The sequence below is a fragment of the Artemia franciscana genome, chromosome 9, assembly GCF_032884065.1.
Source record: "Artemia franciscana chromosome 9, ASM3288406v1, whole genome shotgun sequence".
NCBI lineage: Eukaryota > Metazoa > Arthropoda > Branchiopoda > Anostraca > Artemiidae > Artemia > Artemia franciscana.
The window spans coordinates 22,367,559-22,386,201 of record NC_088871.1 but is presented as its reverse complement, the minus strand read 5'-3'; the positions used below and the strand labels follow the sequence as shown (position 1 = coordinate 22,386,201).

The 18,643-nt window shown below is 36.1% G+C and overlaps 1 protein-coding gene across 6 annotated transcripts in view; it reads left to right on the top strand.

Annotated features, from left to right (window-relative positions):
- LOC136031149 (hemicentin-1-like) overlaps window positions 1-18,643 on the top strand; it is a gene marked incomplete at its 5' end in the record, with an annotated part of 290,871 nt that overhangs the window by 45,693 nt on the left and 226,535 nt on the right. For 2 of the 6 annotated variants that reach the window (XM_065710474.1, XM_065710472.1), the window contains 2 exon segments: window positions 4,591-4,756; window positions 11,232-11,320. In XM_065710474.1, the coding sequence (XP_065566546.1) occupies window positions 4,591-4,756; window positions 11,232-11,266 (201 nt within the window). 6 annotated transcript variants of the gene reach the window in all.

Below are 18,643 nucleotides of genomic sequence, written 5' to 3'. Positions count from 1 at the left end.
GTTGACACTAATTATTACGAAACTACCTTATTGTTTTACATTATTGTTTGTGCCCGTTGCGTAAACACTTAATTCTGTCAGATGTGAGGAGGTCGAATACAATATGCACCAATTTGCACAAATTTCTAGCCCAAAGTGAACAGATTCTTACTTACAAGTCCCTCTCCCGTGATAGACATCAAGTTCACCCGAAATAAATAAATGGGTACACCAACTAGCAAAAGCTGCAAACCCCTCATCGCTGAAGATGATTTTAGCCAGACAGCTGATTATTACTTATAAGTCCCCTACATGTCTTACCAATGGAACCAAATTGGCTTAACCATCAAATACACCGGAAACAAATAATAGGTACACCAACTAGCAAAAGTGGCAAACCTCTCATTGCCGCAGATGATTATGAGCTAACAGCCGTCTCTCTCCCAAAGTGTACCGATTCGTACTTATAAGTCCATCTCCCGTGATAGGCATCAAGTTCACCGGAAACAAATAAATGAGTACACCAACTGACATAGTTACAAACCCCTCATCATTGAAGTTGACTGTAACCTAACAGCAGATTATTACAAGTCCCCTTGATGTCTTACCACTGGAACCAAATTGGTTTTACCATCAAATACACTGGAAACAAATAATAGATACACCAACTAGTAAAGTTGCTAACCCCTCATTGCCGAAGGTGATTATTACCTATCAGCCGACTGTTGCTTATAAGTCCTCTATATGTCTCACAGTTTGTGTCAGCCTAGATTTCGTTTCAGTATGTACCTTTCTACTGAAGTTGTCAACCCCTTGAAAATTTCAAACTGGTATACCTCATGAAGGAATTTTTGTACCAAAAACTGGATGTCATATACTTTGGTCAGCTCATCAAGAGTTATCGATTGCCGTCGAAAAAAATTGTATCCGTCTTATTTCAAAAGTAGATTTTTTTTGCCGTAGGCCAACTTTCTAACGTCACCACTTAGAAAGGAGCAAAGGACAAGCTCCAATTTCCTTAGCAATGAGAGAACTTTTAAAGTTTATTAGGCACATCTGATACCATTTTTCTACCGCAATCCCAAGTCCGAAAAACCAAATGATAAACTCTGTTGAAATCACGAACAGAAATGTGTAGAAACAATAGATGGCAGCACTTTCAGACCCGTGGTGTAAATTTGTCTATTTATCACTCAAAGAAGATTTATTGGATGCGGGGCCGGGTAACTGCCGCATATATTTAACACTTATAGATTTTAGTCCATCTTCAATTTGAAAGTGGTGCCTGCCTGCTTGCCTGCTAGAGTCGACCCAGCTCTAAATGGGTACCTGGAGAAATCTGGGGAAGGTAAATAGGAAGGGTGTGCGAAAGCACAGGTGGGCTGGCCCCCAACCCCCCATTGCACTTCCTGGCTGAAGGGCCAAGAAACAGAGATCAGCACCGCCGGTACGGACTGTAAAGTCTAATGCCGTATCCTTTACCTTTTTTTTTACCTTTTACAGGCTAGAACAGAGCTTTCCACTCGAAAGCAGAAACATGGTTTGATGAAGCGAAAGCTTGGCTGCACAACCTCAGATACTCCTCTCCGACATATATATATATATATATATATATATATATATATATATATATATATATATATATATATATATATATATATATATATATATATATATATATATATATATATATATAGATATATATATATATATGTATATATATATATAAATAAGATGTCTGTCTGTCTGTCTGTCTGTCCGCATATGACGTCTGAATTATTTCTATCATATACCAATTCAAAACCGAAAGTATTCAAGCTGATGTAGCTGAGTTGGTAACGCGTTATGTTCCAGGTTCTAGGTTCGAGAGGTTCCAGGTTCGAACCTTGACTTTATATATTAATACAAAAGAAGAAAAAAACTAAAAAAAAATAAAAACTACAAAAAAAACTAAAAAGAAAAAAAACTAAAAAAAAACTAAAAAAGCTAAAAAAAAAGGAAAAAAACTAAAAACTAAAAAAGGAAAAAAACTGTTAAAAATGTAAAAACTACAAAAAAAAACAAAAAGAAAAAAACAAAATCTAATAAAAAAAACTAAAAAAAGGTAAAAACTACAAAAAAAACTAAAAAACTAAAAAAAAAGGTAAAAAACTAAAAAAACTAAAAACTAAAAAAGAAAAAAAAGAAAAAAGGAAAAAAACTGAAAAATAAAGGGAAAAAGAAAAGCAAAAAAAAAAAAATAAAAAAACTAAAAAAAGGTAAGAACTACAAAGAAAACTAAACAGAAAAAAAAAACTAAAAAAGCTAAAAAAAAAGGTAAAAACCAAAAAAAAAAACTAAAAAGAAAAATGGAAAAAAAACAAAAAATTTATTTCATAACTGAGAAAGAAAAAAAAACTAAAAAAGGAAAAAAACTGAAAAATAAAGGAGACAAAGAAAACTAAAAAAATAAAAATAAAAATAAAAAAAACTAAAAAAAAGTATAAACTACAAAAAAAACTAAAAAGAAAAAAGAAAAAAACTAAAAAAGTTAAAAAAAGGTAAAAACCAAAAAAAAATTAAAAAGAAAAAAACAAAAAAGCAAAAAAATTTTTCATCATATGGACACTCAAAGAGAAATTACAGACTGGGACACCGGGACACGAATGACGACCAGGACACAGGGAATATAAATGACCGGGACACAGGGACACAACTACAACGGGGATGCCGGGGGGCACTTGGGGATATATAAATGACGACGGGGACACAGAGAATGTTCGATTAGCAATCACCATCAACAAAGCTCAAGGGCAATTATTAGAATCATGAGGTATAGATCTGAATATGGATTGTTTTTCCCATAGACAATTATATGTTGCATGTTCAAGAGTCGGTAAACTTGACAATCTATTTATAAGCACAGACAATGGGACAGCGAAGAATGTTGTATATTCGCAAGTATTACGTAGTTAAAAACACACACATATATATATATATATATATATATATATATATATATATATATATATATATATATATATATATATATATATATATATTCACAGGTGGGACACAACTACAATGGCACGTAACTAATATAGCGCGAAACGACTTACGCGCGCGGGGGGGCCGGGGGGGGGGGGCACAATGTGCCCCCACCAACTAGGTGTTGCGGTGGCGCGTTAGTTAAAAACATATATATATATATATATATATATATATATATATATATATATATATATATATATATATATATATATATATATATATTCACAGGTTGGACAGAGGGACAAAACTAGAATGGTGCGTAACTAATATGGTGCGTAACGACTTACGCGCGCAAGGGGGCTTGGGGGGCACGAAGTGCCCCTTCCAACTAGGTGTTGGGGTGGCGCGAAGCGCCACCCCAACAGCTAGTAGACTATATAATTCCACTTCATTTCGCACACCATAGGCTCTGGCTCATGGACAATAAAAACCGTCCTTTTTGGCCCCAGGCAAGTGTTCTACGGAGTTTTCCAAAATATAATGTCATATTCATCAATCCGGCCTGCAGTTCACAGTTTCTGTAAAGACGGCACAGGTTAGACCCTTACCAGTTTCCAGGAATAAGCTGAGATCGGCGGCATAGGAAAAAAAACGGGACAAAACCAAAGTGTTGCTCTTACAACACAAAAGGGTGAGGGAGAAGGCCTAGTTGCCCTCCAATTTTTGATTGCTTAAAAACACAACTAGATTTTATTATTTTTGTGTGAACGTTTTTGTTAGTAATAAACATACATATCTTACGAATTAACTTACGCAACAAACTACTTGTATATTTTTATTACGTATATTAGGGAGTTCACCCCCTCGTCAATTCCTTGCTCTTTAAACTAAAGCTTGAATTTCTTCTCAAATCCTTAAGAATGACCCCTGAATTACAAAGGCCGTAGAATAAATAGTTGAAAGTACTAAAAATACTTTAGCGTAAAGAGCAAGGTATTAAAAAGGAGACGAACCCCCTTACATATATAATATTTTATATTATATGCATATAAACAGCAAAAACATACAGTTTTGCACTGACATCATACAGTGTATAATAATTGTTATATTCAGGCAGGTTTTTTCACCGTAATCGGTCGAGAACCACTGCTTTAAACATTATTGATTGCGGTGTTTTATTTACTTATTAAACACAAGCTAGTTTAATCTGTTATTCATTCCAAAAAGTTATGATTTATGCTTTCTTCCTATTTTTGGTGGGGGGGGAACCAAATTTTGAGAAATAACGTTTCTTTTTGTTTATACAGAATGTTTTCCAATTTTGGAAGATCGAAGTGAATAATAAAGTTGTCGACAGCATGAGTACAATTTTCATTGTCTGGAGATCAAACCTTATAATTTTAAGTAAATTCAGTCTAAGCATACAAAAATAAATATTTTGGAGTAATTTTCAAGTATATTTTTGCTGACTGATTTCCCGAAAGCAGCAATTCAGGGTTCTAGCCCCTACATCCCTCGAAGTTTTCACTTATGGTTGACATGTCTCATCATCCAAACAAAGTGACCGTGTGTTTTTAGTGGCCGAATATGGTAGTTTCTGTCGATAAAAGATTTGCCAGTATCACAGTCCATTTTTTCTAGACTCATAAGGACAATATATTTGACAATGATGAGATTTTTTCTGAAGTAAAAAGTATTTCCATCCTCAATATGTCAAATATAAATGAAAAGGCAACTGGGTCATACGAATGTACGGCCACCAATGCTGCGGGCACTGAGAAGACCAGAATTTCAGTGGAAGTACAATGTAAGTTCCATTAAGTTCTTACGTTTTGGTTCTGTCTTCAGCTAAAACATAATTTTCTGTTTTGTTTATCAGAAAGAATTCTTTCTAAAATTTGTAGAAAACAGTTACAGCATAGAAATTGTCGTCTAAAGAAGAATTTATTTCAAAAAGAAGAGCTACAAACTTGGTGGCGTTGAATGGCTTGCCGTTGAATGGCGTGATGTGACGTTAAATGGCATTGAATCGAAACTGGTATTTGGTAAAACAAAAATATTATCCTACCCAAATAATTAAAAGTCATTTCCTTTTAAAATTTTTAAACACTTTAGATAAAGGTGATAAAATTGCAATTGGACGATAATTATTTACATCAAATTTATAGCCTTTTTATGCAATGGAATTACTCGGGCCATTTTTCATTTACTAGAAAACATACCTGAACCGATAAATAAATTTAAACTATGAATAAATGCTTCAGAAATCCCTTAAGATACTCTTTAACATCTTTGTTGATAGTCCATCGCTTTTTATATTTTTAATAACCTAATGGAATTCTCCAAATATAACCGGAGCCAGAAATATGCTCATACCTTCAGAGGCAGGGAAATCATGTTTATGCCTCCTGTAATAAGAAAAAAAAAATTTCTGTAGAAACGTTAGATTGTCAATTGCCAATAAAACAATTACTAAATATATTAGAAACAGCTTGTGGCCCTATAACTTCTTCACCATTTATGTCATATAATATCCTCGGGATGCGTTAACTGTTTATTTCTTTCAATTTCATCTTTGATCAAAATCCAAGTTTTCTGCGGAGAATTGGGATTTATAATGAATTTTCATAATAAGCTCTTTCGCTCTCTCTAAGAGTCATGCTAGTATCTTAAGAAGTCGTTGTAGTGACATCTGCAAATGCCACCAGTTCATCAGAATCACTGTCATTCGTTTTAAATGTCTTCACCACAGAATAGTTTGTTCATAGGCTTTTCAAAGACTTTGAAGATTACTGAGAGAATTGACTCGCGTCAAAAGTTGGAAGAGCTTGCTGGAGGCCCTTTTTTATGGAGAGGGACAATTTCTTTTTTTCTTCAAGAGGGATGGTAATACCCTCGTCTGTAAAGAGAGGCTTAACCTTATTAACGGTTTCAACACGAATGGTAACACTTCTTTCAACATTTCATATGAATGTGGTCGAAACAAGATGCAGATGTACCTTTCAAAGTTTTGATAATCACTGAAACCTCCATGGATATTATAGGAATGACTGCTATTGACTTGAAACACGCTGGGCGCAAACAATCTTTGTAGGATTTGGCTTAAGCTGTTCCAATCTTTGCTGTTTTCTCTCCGATAGTGTTGAAGAAGGTACAAAGTGCTTTTGCAACTTCTGGTGGTTCAGTCACGGTTTTCCCATCAACGGTAATTTTGGTTGGTAGTTCAGGTTTCCAGTGATTGGGTCGTAGCACTGTATTGATCAACATCCAAACTTTCCTTCATCCTTACCACTTTCAACTAGTCTTTTTTTGTACTAATGTAGTCTCTTTTGGCTTCTCTTAAAATTGACTGTTTGCACCTCTTGCAAGAGTTATAGATTTCCAGGCACACTTGGCACCTTACGGTGTTTGGTTCATAAATTTTCCCTACTGTCTATGCATCTAAGTAAACATTCAGTAATCCTTGGGCTTATTGGAATAATTTTTCTTGCAAATTTAGCTAGTTTTTCCTTAAAAAAATTTGCCTTGCATACAGTTTTAAATATATTATGGAATTCTTCGAAACCTTAGTTCACATTTTCTTTCCCAATAACACTATCCCCTTTCATTTTCTCCACTTCATCCTTTAGTGACCTTAGATTCTCTTCATATAGGTTGAAAATTGTCTTTAAATAAATAGCACAATGTCTATAATTTTAGAAAATGACCTTGCTGCCTTTGATGGCTAGAAAACGGTGCATAGGGACAAATAATCCAACATACCCTCTATGTTTCTAGTCTGTTGGCTATTTACTTAAACTGGATATTCCCTCTTTGTATATATTGCTGATCCTTTTCGTCTTGTATCTTTTCTGTGCATAAAATTTGAATCGTATCCAGGAGTATCTAATGGACTTTCGGTTTTACTAGTCAGAAACATTTCGTCTAGTCCAATAAAATGAGGCTTAATTTGCCAGCATATTGACATTATATTTGTCAGTGACGAACATAATCCTTGACAATAAGGCTAAATTACATTGAGCTGAGATTCGGAAAATCTCTGGGCTAAATTGATTATTTGAACATGTTTAATTCTAGGGAACTTACTGCTATTAAACAATGAATAATCTGATTAATGGCTTACTACACGATCAAAAATTTCTTAAAAATTTAAAAAGATTTTTTGAACTGTATCAACCTATTTTAGGCTCAGTATTGTACCCTGGAGACAAAGTGATGGAACTAAAAACTTACCCAAATCTTGTAAAGGAGTGCGGTGGCGTCCGGAAGCGAAGCGAAGAGGTGCGAGAAATGTGCATATCCGAATGAACCTTTAAAAGAAAACTAGACCTACGTTGCCCGGGCAACGTGAAGGGTTGCGGCAACCTTTGTCTGGCTTCGCTACCTAAAGTGTTGCGAGAGTAACACTTTGGTTTTGTTTCTTTGCTATCGATCAGTAATCACATGATCAAAGGCTATTCCTCAGTATCGAAAAAACAACAACAAAATAGTATCGAAAGAAGGGACAAAATTGACTATGCAGCCAGTTGATATTTATCCTTTTCAATCGTAGACCATTTTCAATAGTAGACCTCGGGACGGATGAAAACTTATATATAATCTAGTTGTTATTATAAAACTATCCCTAATTTTTCAGGATCAAAATACCATAGATGACATTCTATTAATTATTACGAAACAACGTCATTGTTTTACATTCTCGTTTGTGCTTGCTTCATCACTATCGGTTAAATGATGAAGTTGTAAGCCTATCGAAGTTTTTAAAACAATATGTTCTAGCAAGAACGCAATCAGTTATCACATGACTAAAGGCTATTCCTCAGTGTGGAAAAAACAACAACTACAAAATAATATCGAAAGAAGGTACTTAATTGACTTTGCAGCAAGTTGAACTTTATCGTTTTCAATCATAGACATCGTGACGGATGAAACCTTGGAACAACATCTTATATAATCTAGTTGGTATTATAAAGCTATCTGTACGTTTTCAGGATTAAAATACCATAGGTAACACTAATTATTACGAAGTTACCTCATAGTTTTACGTTATCGTTCGTACCCGTTGCGTAAATATTTAATTCTGTCAGATTTAAAAAGATCGAATACAATGTGCACCAATTTGTACAAAATTCTAGCCCAAAGTGAACAAATTCTTTCTTAAAAGTCCCTCTCCCGTGATAGACATCAAGTTCACCGGAAACAAATAAATCGGTACACCAACTAGCAAAAGCTGCAAACCCCTCATCGCTGAAGATGATTGCAGCCCATTAGCCGATTATTACTTACATGTCCTCTACATGTCTTACCGCTGGAACCAAATTAGTTTAACCATCAAATACACCGGAAACAAATAATAGGTACACCAACTAGCAAAAGTGGCAAACCTATCATTGCTCAAGATGATTATGAGCTAACAGCCGTTTCTCTTCCAAAGTGAACTGATTCTTACTTATGAGTCCCTCTCCCGTGATAGGCATCAAGTTCATCGGAAACAAATAAATGGGTACACCAACTAGCATAGTTGCAAACCCCTCATCGCTGAAGTTGACTGTAGCCTAACAGCAGATTACTAGTTACAAGTCCCCTTCATCTCTTACCATTGGAACCAAATTAGTTTTACCATCAAGTACACTGGAAACAAATAATAGATACACCAACTAGCAAAAGTTGCTAACCCTTCATGGCCTAAGCTGATTATTACCTGACATCCAACTATGGCTTACAAGCCTTCTATATGTCTCACAATTTGTATTGGCGTAGATTTCGTTTCAGTGTGTGCCTCACTACTGAAGTTGTCGACCCCTTGAAACTTTCAAACTGGTATACCACATGAAGGAATTTTTGTACCAAAAAATGGATGTGATATATTTTAATCAGCTCATCAAGAGCTTTCGATTGCCGTCGAAAAAAAAATTCTATGTGTCTTAGTTCAAAAGTTGATTTTGGTATTTGCCGTACTCCAACTTTCTAACGTCACCACTTAGAAAGGAGTAAAGGATAAGCTCCAATTTCCTTAGCAATGAGAGAACTTTTAAAGTTTATTGGGTACATCTGATACCATTTCTCTACCGTAATCCCAAGTCCGAAAAACCGAATGAAAAACTCAGCTGAAATCACGAACAGAAATGGATAGAAACAATAAATGGCAGCACTTTCGGACCCGTGGGAAAATACCACATTTTTGCTTCTGTAAGTTTTTCTATTTATCACTCAAAGAAGATATATTGGCTGTGGGGCCGGGTAACTGCCGCATATATTTAACACTTATAGATTTTGGTTCATCTTCAATTTGAAAGTGGTGCCTGGCTTACCTGCTAGAACGGAGCTTTCCACTCGATAGCAGAAACATGCTTTCTTGAAACGAAAGTTTGGCCGCATAACTTCAGATACTCCTCTTCGACATAGGCTATATAACTCCACTTCACTTCGCACACCGTAGGCTCTGGCTCGTGGACAAGCAAAAATCATCCTTTTTGGCCCAAGGCAAGAGTTCTTCGGAGCTTTCCAAAATGAAATGTCCTACTCATCAATCCGCCCTGAGTTCCACACTTTCCGTAAAAACTGCAAAGGCTAGACCCTTACCAGTTTCTTGGAATAGGCTGAGATCGGCGACATAGGAAAAAAAATACGGGACTCTACAAAAATAGTCTCTCGCAACACAACTAGAGCAAACAAACATGAATAGATACAAAGTACAAAAAAATTTACATCTTTGGAAACACAACACTCAATTAGGCAAGTTAAAAAAAAACTTAATTATCAATGACATTTTTGCCCATTTTTGCTGTTATAGCCGTAAAAATATAACATATGTTTATCATACTTTTATACTTTAGCGTAAAATTAGCATATTGACCATAACAGCAGAAAAATCGAAAAATAAAATTATGAACACACTTAACTCACTAAGAATCAGAATTAGCGTCGACAAATTGTACCGTTGTCGATAGTTTAAGCGTATTAAACATTCATCTGAAAATCTAGTCCTCGATGGACTACACGTGTCTCTGTAATCTATTTAGCTGGTGATTCAATATTGTCAATTTGTAACAGAGCACTAGCAATTTTTATCTTCTCCTACTGAGCTCAGCTGGTAAGTCTATTGACAAACTAAAAGCCGTATTTTTTAGCCTTTCAGACTCCTTCATAACGATTGAGCTAACAAAGATCGACTCAGTGACTTTTTGTTTTGCGTAGTTCCCCACAAAGTCAGGCCAGCTCCTGACTGAGAGGGAGCTAATCTTTTTTAATATGATACATGGTAGCCATACGTAGCTGAATACTTAAGCAAAATGAAAACTTCCTGAGAGGGTGTAAGAAGGGGGCTATGGACAGATTGGGATAGAGGAGGAGTTTGCGTAGCTTTGTTGGCCTCAAGAGGCTTGGTGCTCTGGCGGGTTGCTAGCAGTAGTAGTTTTAGTAGTTGTAGATTGTCTCCAGTACCCGACTGAATAATCGTATTTCAAACTGCAGGCTGTAAGGAAAGTGGGGATGAGTCTCTTTTATGGGACTATTATTAGAGAAAAATTGAGATGGCTAGGGAACTTTCCGGGGATGAAGGATGAAAGATAGCCAAAGATCGTACTTACAGCCAACCGTCTAGGATCAAACGAAAAGTAGGTCATCCTTATTTTGGACGGGAGAATTTTGTAAGGAAATAATCAAGGGAACTGGAAATTTCCTGGGAAAGTGTAAAAAGGGTAGCTATGAATAGATTGGTATGGAGGAGGAGCATGCGTAGCTATGTTTGGCTCAGGAGGCTTGATGCTAATGTGAGTTCTTAGAAGTAGTAGTAGTAGTAGTATTACTGTCTTGGATTAATTCGTCAATGTTTGAACCTACTTTTGCTGTTACAACCACCCAAAATTTTGAGGAAAACCTTCCTCTAGATTTAAGAAATATTTCTCATTTTCAAAGAAAAGTACGCTTCTAACATTTTCGTTGAAATAGTTGAAAAACAGAAACAGAGCCCCTTTTATATTTTGAAAAACATATTTTGCTCCCCTCTCTTAAATTTTCGTTAAATAATGCCACTACTTGTGTCTCAAAAACTACAGCGAATAGAAAATTTAGACGATGCCTTAGGACCTGTCGCGGGGGTACATGCTGAGGAATTCGCGGAGGTCCATCCTAAAATCAAATTCTAAATTTGTGTAGATAATTAATTTTGGCAGAAACTAACGGATTCCTTTTTCCCTCTTAGAGTGGTTCTTGGAATTTCTTGTTCAATAAAAAAATATTTCTGTGATTATTTTAGTTGATAATTTTTTTTTTTTTTTTAGCATCGCCCGACAGCTCTCTTGGCTTGCAACCGTAACCTAGTTGTTGACAAAGGATGCTTAATTGAAGACGCTGACCCACAAAATTTAAGGTCACTTAAAAAAATAGTCACTTCTTTTCTCTTATGAAGCTATAGTAACTTACTTTTTTTTTTCATCTTTCAAGAATTTGTATTTAAATATCTAGAAGGGTGACACCATGACTTTGAAAAGATACCAAATAGGATAGCCGTTGAAGGAAGAAACATGTTATATATTTGAAACGGAGACCATTCTTGTCAAAAATATTGTGACTCCTGTAATCATAGGCAGTGCAATATAGCTGCCTAAGTAAAGAGCGAAGTGGGCACAGTCTGTTAATTTTATTTTTTTACCAAGATTTTTCGTATGGGAGGAGTTATCGAAGGAGCTTTGGAAGGAGCTAATTTGATTGGAAATTGAAAGTTCAAGGCCTCTTTTTAAGAGTGAATAGTGATTGGAGGGTAACCTCCAGTTCCGCCCTTCATTCCCCCAAACATATCCAATCAAAACCTTGAGGAAGCTATTTTGTTCAAAATAGTTAAATGATCCAGTAGTTATGTCTTTGAGGATATTAAATCCTTCACAGCCCTCAGGACAAGCGCCATAGGTTATGCTAGCTTGCCCGTATTAAGATAAGAGATGTCAATGGAAGGGGTGGTCGAACAAACTTCGGACAGGGGGAAGGACTCTTGGGGCTTATGATCGAGAGTCCCAGTTTGATGGAGTCCCTTTTTAAGAGTCAAAAGCAATCGGAGGCCAACCATTCCTCCCCCCCCCACGACTTCTTTTCTTTAAATGCATTCGGTCGAAATTTTGAGATAGCCATTTTGTTTGAAATAGTTCAAAGATCATCTAACAGGGCCTCCACGGTTGACACAACACCGCAGAGCCTGGGAAGAAGGGTTGTATGTTTCGTCTCGGTTTCAAATAGGGTTTTTAAAGAATTCGTGTCATATAAACTTTTTAGGAAGTTAATTTGTCTGAAAATTAAAAGTTATTGTTCCCTCTTAAGAGTAAAAAGGGATCGGAAGGCGACTAGCCCCCCCCCCTCGAAGCCCTCTCTCCTCCAAATGCTACCAATCACAATTTTGAGATAGTCATTTCATTCGAAATGGTCAAAAGCTCATATAAAAATGCCTCCAGAGTTGACACAACTCCCCAATTTTCTTTGTTTTGGGAAAATTTGGAATAGAAATTAGACTTTTTTCTTTCCTTTGGCAAAATTCAGAACTAAAGTTGAACTTTTTTTTCTGTTTTGATAAAGTTCAAAACAGGAGTTGAACTTTTTTCTGTTTTAGGGAAAGCTCAGAATTGAAGTGTAAATTTCTACCTTTCTACGTGATAAGTTAGAAAAAAAAAAGGATTTTTTTTCTCCTTTATATAGCTTGGACATTAAAAAACTATTCCACTCGCTTGAAAAAAGAAAAAAGATCCTAAAATAAAAGATTCCTAACAACAGAATGCAAAAGAGCATTTTTGATGAAGCACAGCAGATGAGTTAAAATAAAATGGGTTACAGCACTAACCATATCTACATACACAAACGAAACTTTTAAATTATATGTACAACAGTAAAACTTGCTACAACATGTTCTGTATATGCTGAAAAAAAAACACAATTAATTAAACAACAATAGCAAGTCTGCCAGGCGCGCAGAACACTGTTTGGATGATCTTCTCACCTACTATTAGATTTTTTCAAACTATGACGATGTCTGTGTTGACATACATCTTAGTCCAAAGTAAGATAGTGCACCCTCTACTTGGTCTAGGTCTAGCTCTTGGTCTGCTTGGTCTAGCACCCTCACACCGTCAGTATACACATACACTTTATCCAATAAGGCTGAAATTACATTTTTCTTGACTCTAACTGTTTCGTTTTAAATTTTAAAGCGTAAATCACCTGAGATTTCGCTCTTGGAATGAGACTACTTGCTACACGGTTTTTAAAAACGCTCATATCAAAATTATTCTTCGCATTGTGTTTAGGAATCCCCTTGTAGACTTTTTTGATTTCCTCTTTATGTATTTGCACAAAGTACACCCTCAGTACACCAGACGTTGAAAAAAATAACCCCATAAACAAAAATTAACAGTATTTCAAGTCAGAATCCATTTCTTGTGACACGTAATCGTATCTTTAAAGCAAACGTAACTCATTTGAAGTATGAATTTGACTATCTCCCCCTCGTTCAAGTGAAATCACAGTGCGAAAAAATTTTATTTCTCGATTTTCAAACTCCAACACAGTTCAGGCCCCACAGTGGCAATATAAGGCTGGCCTGTAGCGTCCCTGTGATACAAAATATCATACCTAAAGTGTTTTAGCCATATTCCTACAAAAATAAAAAATTTTTAAGAACCTATAAACTAAAATTAGCCGTATTTCAAGCAAGAATCAATTTTTTATCTCAAAGATACATATTTTAATCTCATTTCAAGGAAAAGCTCAATTTGAAACGATGATTTGTAGATACTTTCTTTTCAATTTTGTAACACCAGCACAGTTCACGCCAAATCTTGGCTATATTTGGCTGGCCGGTGGCATCCTTGTGATATATATTATCATTCTTATTATCAGCCATTTTCCTACAAAAATAACTCTATAAACTAAAATTAACCCTATTTCAAGCAAGAATCCATTTTTTGTCGCAAACATTCATAATTTAAGCAAACGCAACTCATTTGAAAGATATATTGTATTTTTTTTTCTTCTCCTTTCAAGCGAAACCATAGAGTGAAACGCTTATTTGCAGATTTTTTTTCAATTTTCGGAAACCCACACAGTTGATACCACAATTTAGTGAAATGTGATTGACCCATTGCATCCCTGTGATACATATTATTGTTCGGAAACATTTTCAGCCATATAATTACAAAAATAACCCTATAAACTAGGATTGATCGAATTTCAAGCAAGAATCGATTTTTCGTGACATGTAACTATATTTGGAAGCTAACATAACTCACTCGAAGCATGCATTTGATTATATTCATTATGTTTCAAGCAAAACCAAAGTTGGAAACGCTGATTTGAATTTTTCTTAGTATTTTAGAACACCAGCACAGTTCACACCCCAAAATGGCAATATTTTGCTGGCTCTTGGCATCCCTGTGATACATGACCGTACTTCGATTAATTTAGATTCCTATAAAAATTACCCTGTAAACTAAAATTGACTATACTTCAAGCAAGAATCTTTTTTTTTGTCACAAACATCCGTATTTTAAACAAACAGAACTGATTTGAATAATATTTATGATTATTTTCATCTCATTTCCTGCAAAACCATGGTTTGAAACGATGATTTGTATATTTTCTTCAATATTCGAACGCCAGCACAGTTAACTCCCTAACATAGCAATATATTGCTAGACCCTGGCAGCCTTGTGATACATAAGTAATATCCTCTCTGTGGGTTTCACGACACCCATGTCCCTAATTTAACCAAATCCATATTCCCTATTTTAAAGACACTAATGCCCCGAATTAAAAAACACACATAATCCTTATTTTAAAGAGCATCGCAGTAAATGGCTGACCAAAACCCTAGCGAGCAAGTTCAGTGGAATTCCCTAACATCGAATTCAACCGTGGGCCTAGAACCCTTTCAGATGTGACCCTAATGAACAATCCTGGCTGGGATTCCCAACATCAAATTCCAACGGGGGCTCCTATAAGCCAATTATAGAGAGAGGTAGGGTGTTATTAGTAATAAATTTAGACCAAATTAAAAGTTATGTCTGCGAGGCTTAAATGGAAATGCTAAGTTTCCTTGAGCCGTGGCAAAGCATATTCAATGTTAGGATGTGGGGCCTCTTATTATCAAATTAAACCCTGGGGCTGGAAACCAATTACAATGACACCCTAGCGAGAAATTTCAGTGGGTTCCCCTAACATATAATTCAGACGGGGCTGCCCTAAAAACCAATTTCAGAGGGGATGCTTGTTTTTAAAGATAAATTTAAACCAAATTATGAGTTATTTCTGTTGGGTTTTGTTGAAGATGCTATGTTTCTTTGATGCAAATATATCCATATTCACTCAACCGAGACAATACGTTGCTAGCTAATCTTAACAAGCATTTTCAGAGGGGGAGGGTTTTTATTAGAAATAAATTTGAACCATATTAAGAGTTATTTCTGAATGGTTTTACTGAAAACGCTATGTTTCTTTGAGCAAAGACTTTGTCTATTCACGCTACCATTGCAATATATGGCCGACCCCCTCCCTCCCCCTATCAAGAAACTCTAGTAGAGGCCCTGAACATTCAAATCCATCGGGGGCCTAGACACCAATTCAAATGAGAACGTAGCGAGCAATTCCAGCGGGGCCACCCAAAATTTGATTCAAAAGGGGGGCCTCTAGCAACCAGTTCTAGAGGGGAAAGTTGTTATTAGAGATAAATTTAAACCAATTTAAGAGTTATTTCTGAGAGGTTTTAATGGAAAAACTACGTCTCTATGAGCCAAGGCTATACTTATTCACGCCCCCTTGACAATATCTGGTTAGCCAATCCTAGCAACCGTATCCAGAAGATGGGGGTTTTGCTATTAGGAATAAATTTTAACTATATTAGAAGTTATTTCTGAGAGGTCCTAATAAAAATGCCTCATTTATTTGAGAGTATGTTAAGTTTCAGTCTCCCAACCACTGAAAATTTTTTAACATGTTCCAACTTAATTTCAAGTTGTAGAAAATTTTATTCCAAGCAATTCAAATCACCGTGTCGAACTTTGGATGGCATACAGAACCCTGCAGCATTCCACATCATGTTAGATTGCACGACAATTCACGTCACCGTGACAATATGCGGCTGCACCTGTGACAACCTTATGAAACACATTATCATTCTTAGGACATTATCTATATATTCTCTTAATAAAACTATTCTTAAAGTCCATTGATTTGTGTTTTTGCAAGACCTCCCTCGATATGATTCCCTCAACAGCAATTCACGTCACCATGCCCTGACTCGGCTAGCATGTGCCATCCTAAAGCACCATCTCATCGTTCCTAAGACATTTTTCAGATATATACCTCTTCAAAATCCCGCATAAAATCCAAGTATTCATGTTTTTTCACAAGCCAGCCCTTGTGGCACCACCGTACCACACTATTAGTGACCCTCTAGCACCTTCTGGACAACTTTCATATTACTAAGACATTTTCCTGTCTATCTATTAATTTTAACTATGTAGCTAATTTGACTGAAATTAGATGAATGAAAGAGTTAAAAGCAAATTAGGCTAGGAACAGATCCACGCTGTCTGGGGGGTATCCCTTCCCCTAAGATATTTCTGACACCCTTATTCTGTTCCTTTTTCTTTTTTAATCTTTTTAAAATAAACTTTTTATTTTGGTGCCCATCTTGAGTCACATGGGCACCCTTGGTCATGCGGCCCACTTACCCAAGATTTTGCTCTTGATTTGCCAGAGATTCAGACATGAAACTGATCGCACGATCAGTGTACGAATCATTTCGTCACAAATTACAAGATAAACCTTGTTTTCATGAAAAATTAACCATATAATTAAAATTGCTTGCTAGATTTCAATCTTCAGAATGTGTTTTCTCTTTTTCGTTTTTTGGAAGATTTGTGTTATTCTCTTTCTTGTGAACCCATCAATTTAGGGTATAGTGTCTGGGCTTCATTGATGGGGATGTGACAAGGCAACTTACAACATTAATTTATGTTAAGGAGTAATTTTTTTAACTGCCCCTGTCAACTCCCCACTCAAAAAAATTCTTAATTTTGGTTTTGTGACTATTTAAATACCAAATGACACCATAGGGCTTTCGTATGATACATCTGTCTATCTATTTATTTTAACTATATAGCTAATTTGGTTGAAATTGGATGAATGAAATATTTTAAAGCAAAATAGGTCAGGAACAGATCCATGGGGCTTGGGGGATGACCATTCCCCCAAGGTATTCCGGGCACCCTTATTCTGTTCTTTTTTCTTGTTCTAATATTTTTTGAAATAAACTTTTCAGTTTGGTACCCACCTCGAGTCATTTTGGAGCCCTTGGTCCAGTGGCTTCCCCCCGAGATTTTTTCTCGATCTGCCCCTGTACACTATTAGATTTAAGTCATAGTTTTATCAAGAAAATGTCTGAAAAATGTCTGAGACTTGATGACAATGTGACACTGAGAAATGTGACACTGTGGCGTGAATTGACAAGAGAGAGAGAGAGAGAGAGAGAGAGAGAGAGAGAGAGAGAGAGAGAGAGAGAGAGAGAGAGAGAGAGAGAGAGAAATTACTCATAAGCAAAGACTCAGCCGCACAAAAACACGAATGAAAAAACACAGTGAGAGGCACTCATACTCATTCATACAGACATAGAGAGAAATGCAATAAACATACACATACACACAGAGTCAAACAAACAAAGATAGACACGGAGACAGTCAAACACACACGCAAGGTGAAAGAGAGACAAAGGACACGCCCAAACAGAAAGAGTCAAACAAGCAAACACGAAAGATAGACACTGAGACAGGGAAAACATTGGCACGTTGTGATAGCAAGAAGAAAAAAACACATATAAACACAAAGAACAAGACACACAAACACGCAAAGATAGAAACTGAGATAGGCAAACGCACAGTCAAACATACAGGGAAGAAGTCAGAGAGAGAGACAAAAAAACACACATAGACGCACAGAGTGAATCATAAACTCAACTAGATAGACACAAACACAGATAAAAGTACAGTCAAACGCGCATAAACATGACAGAGAGAGAAAAAAACACGCATAAGCAAATAGGTTCAGACTCTCTCACATGTAAGGTCTCTCACAGTGACAGTGTTTGCCTGCATGTTTGCCTATCTCTGTATCTATCTTTGTGTGTTTATGCCTGACTCTCTGTGTTTTTTGTTTTTATTTGTACCACCATGCCTGTTTGTTTGACTCTGTGTATGCATCTCTCTGTCTATCTTCGTCTACTTTTGTGTTTGGCTCTGTTTGTATGTGTGTGTCCTTCTTTCTCCGTGCCTGTCTCTGTGTTTGTCCTTGTATGTCCTGAGTGAAACCGTGGTTTCGCTCATTAAAAAAACTTGTATTTGCAAAAAAAAGCCTTCATTCCTTAGATTCCTTGTTCCACGATGAATCTTCAATATATTTCAGTAATGCAATATATGGATCTTGTAGCCTATGTAATTAGGTCTTCTCGTTGAACATTGCCTCTAATATATATGTAAAATCCTATGTAGCGAAGAGGAAAAGATAGACTTTTGACCGTATGTGAAGGTGCACCATGTTCTATCCATAAGGACACTCCTGGTTTTATTTCCCCTCTGAAAGTGCACTCAAGTTCCAATAGAGTGAAAGACTCCATTGCTAAATAAAAAACACTATGAACAGTCTACAGTGCTCCCTGATA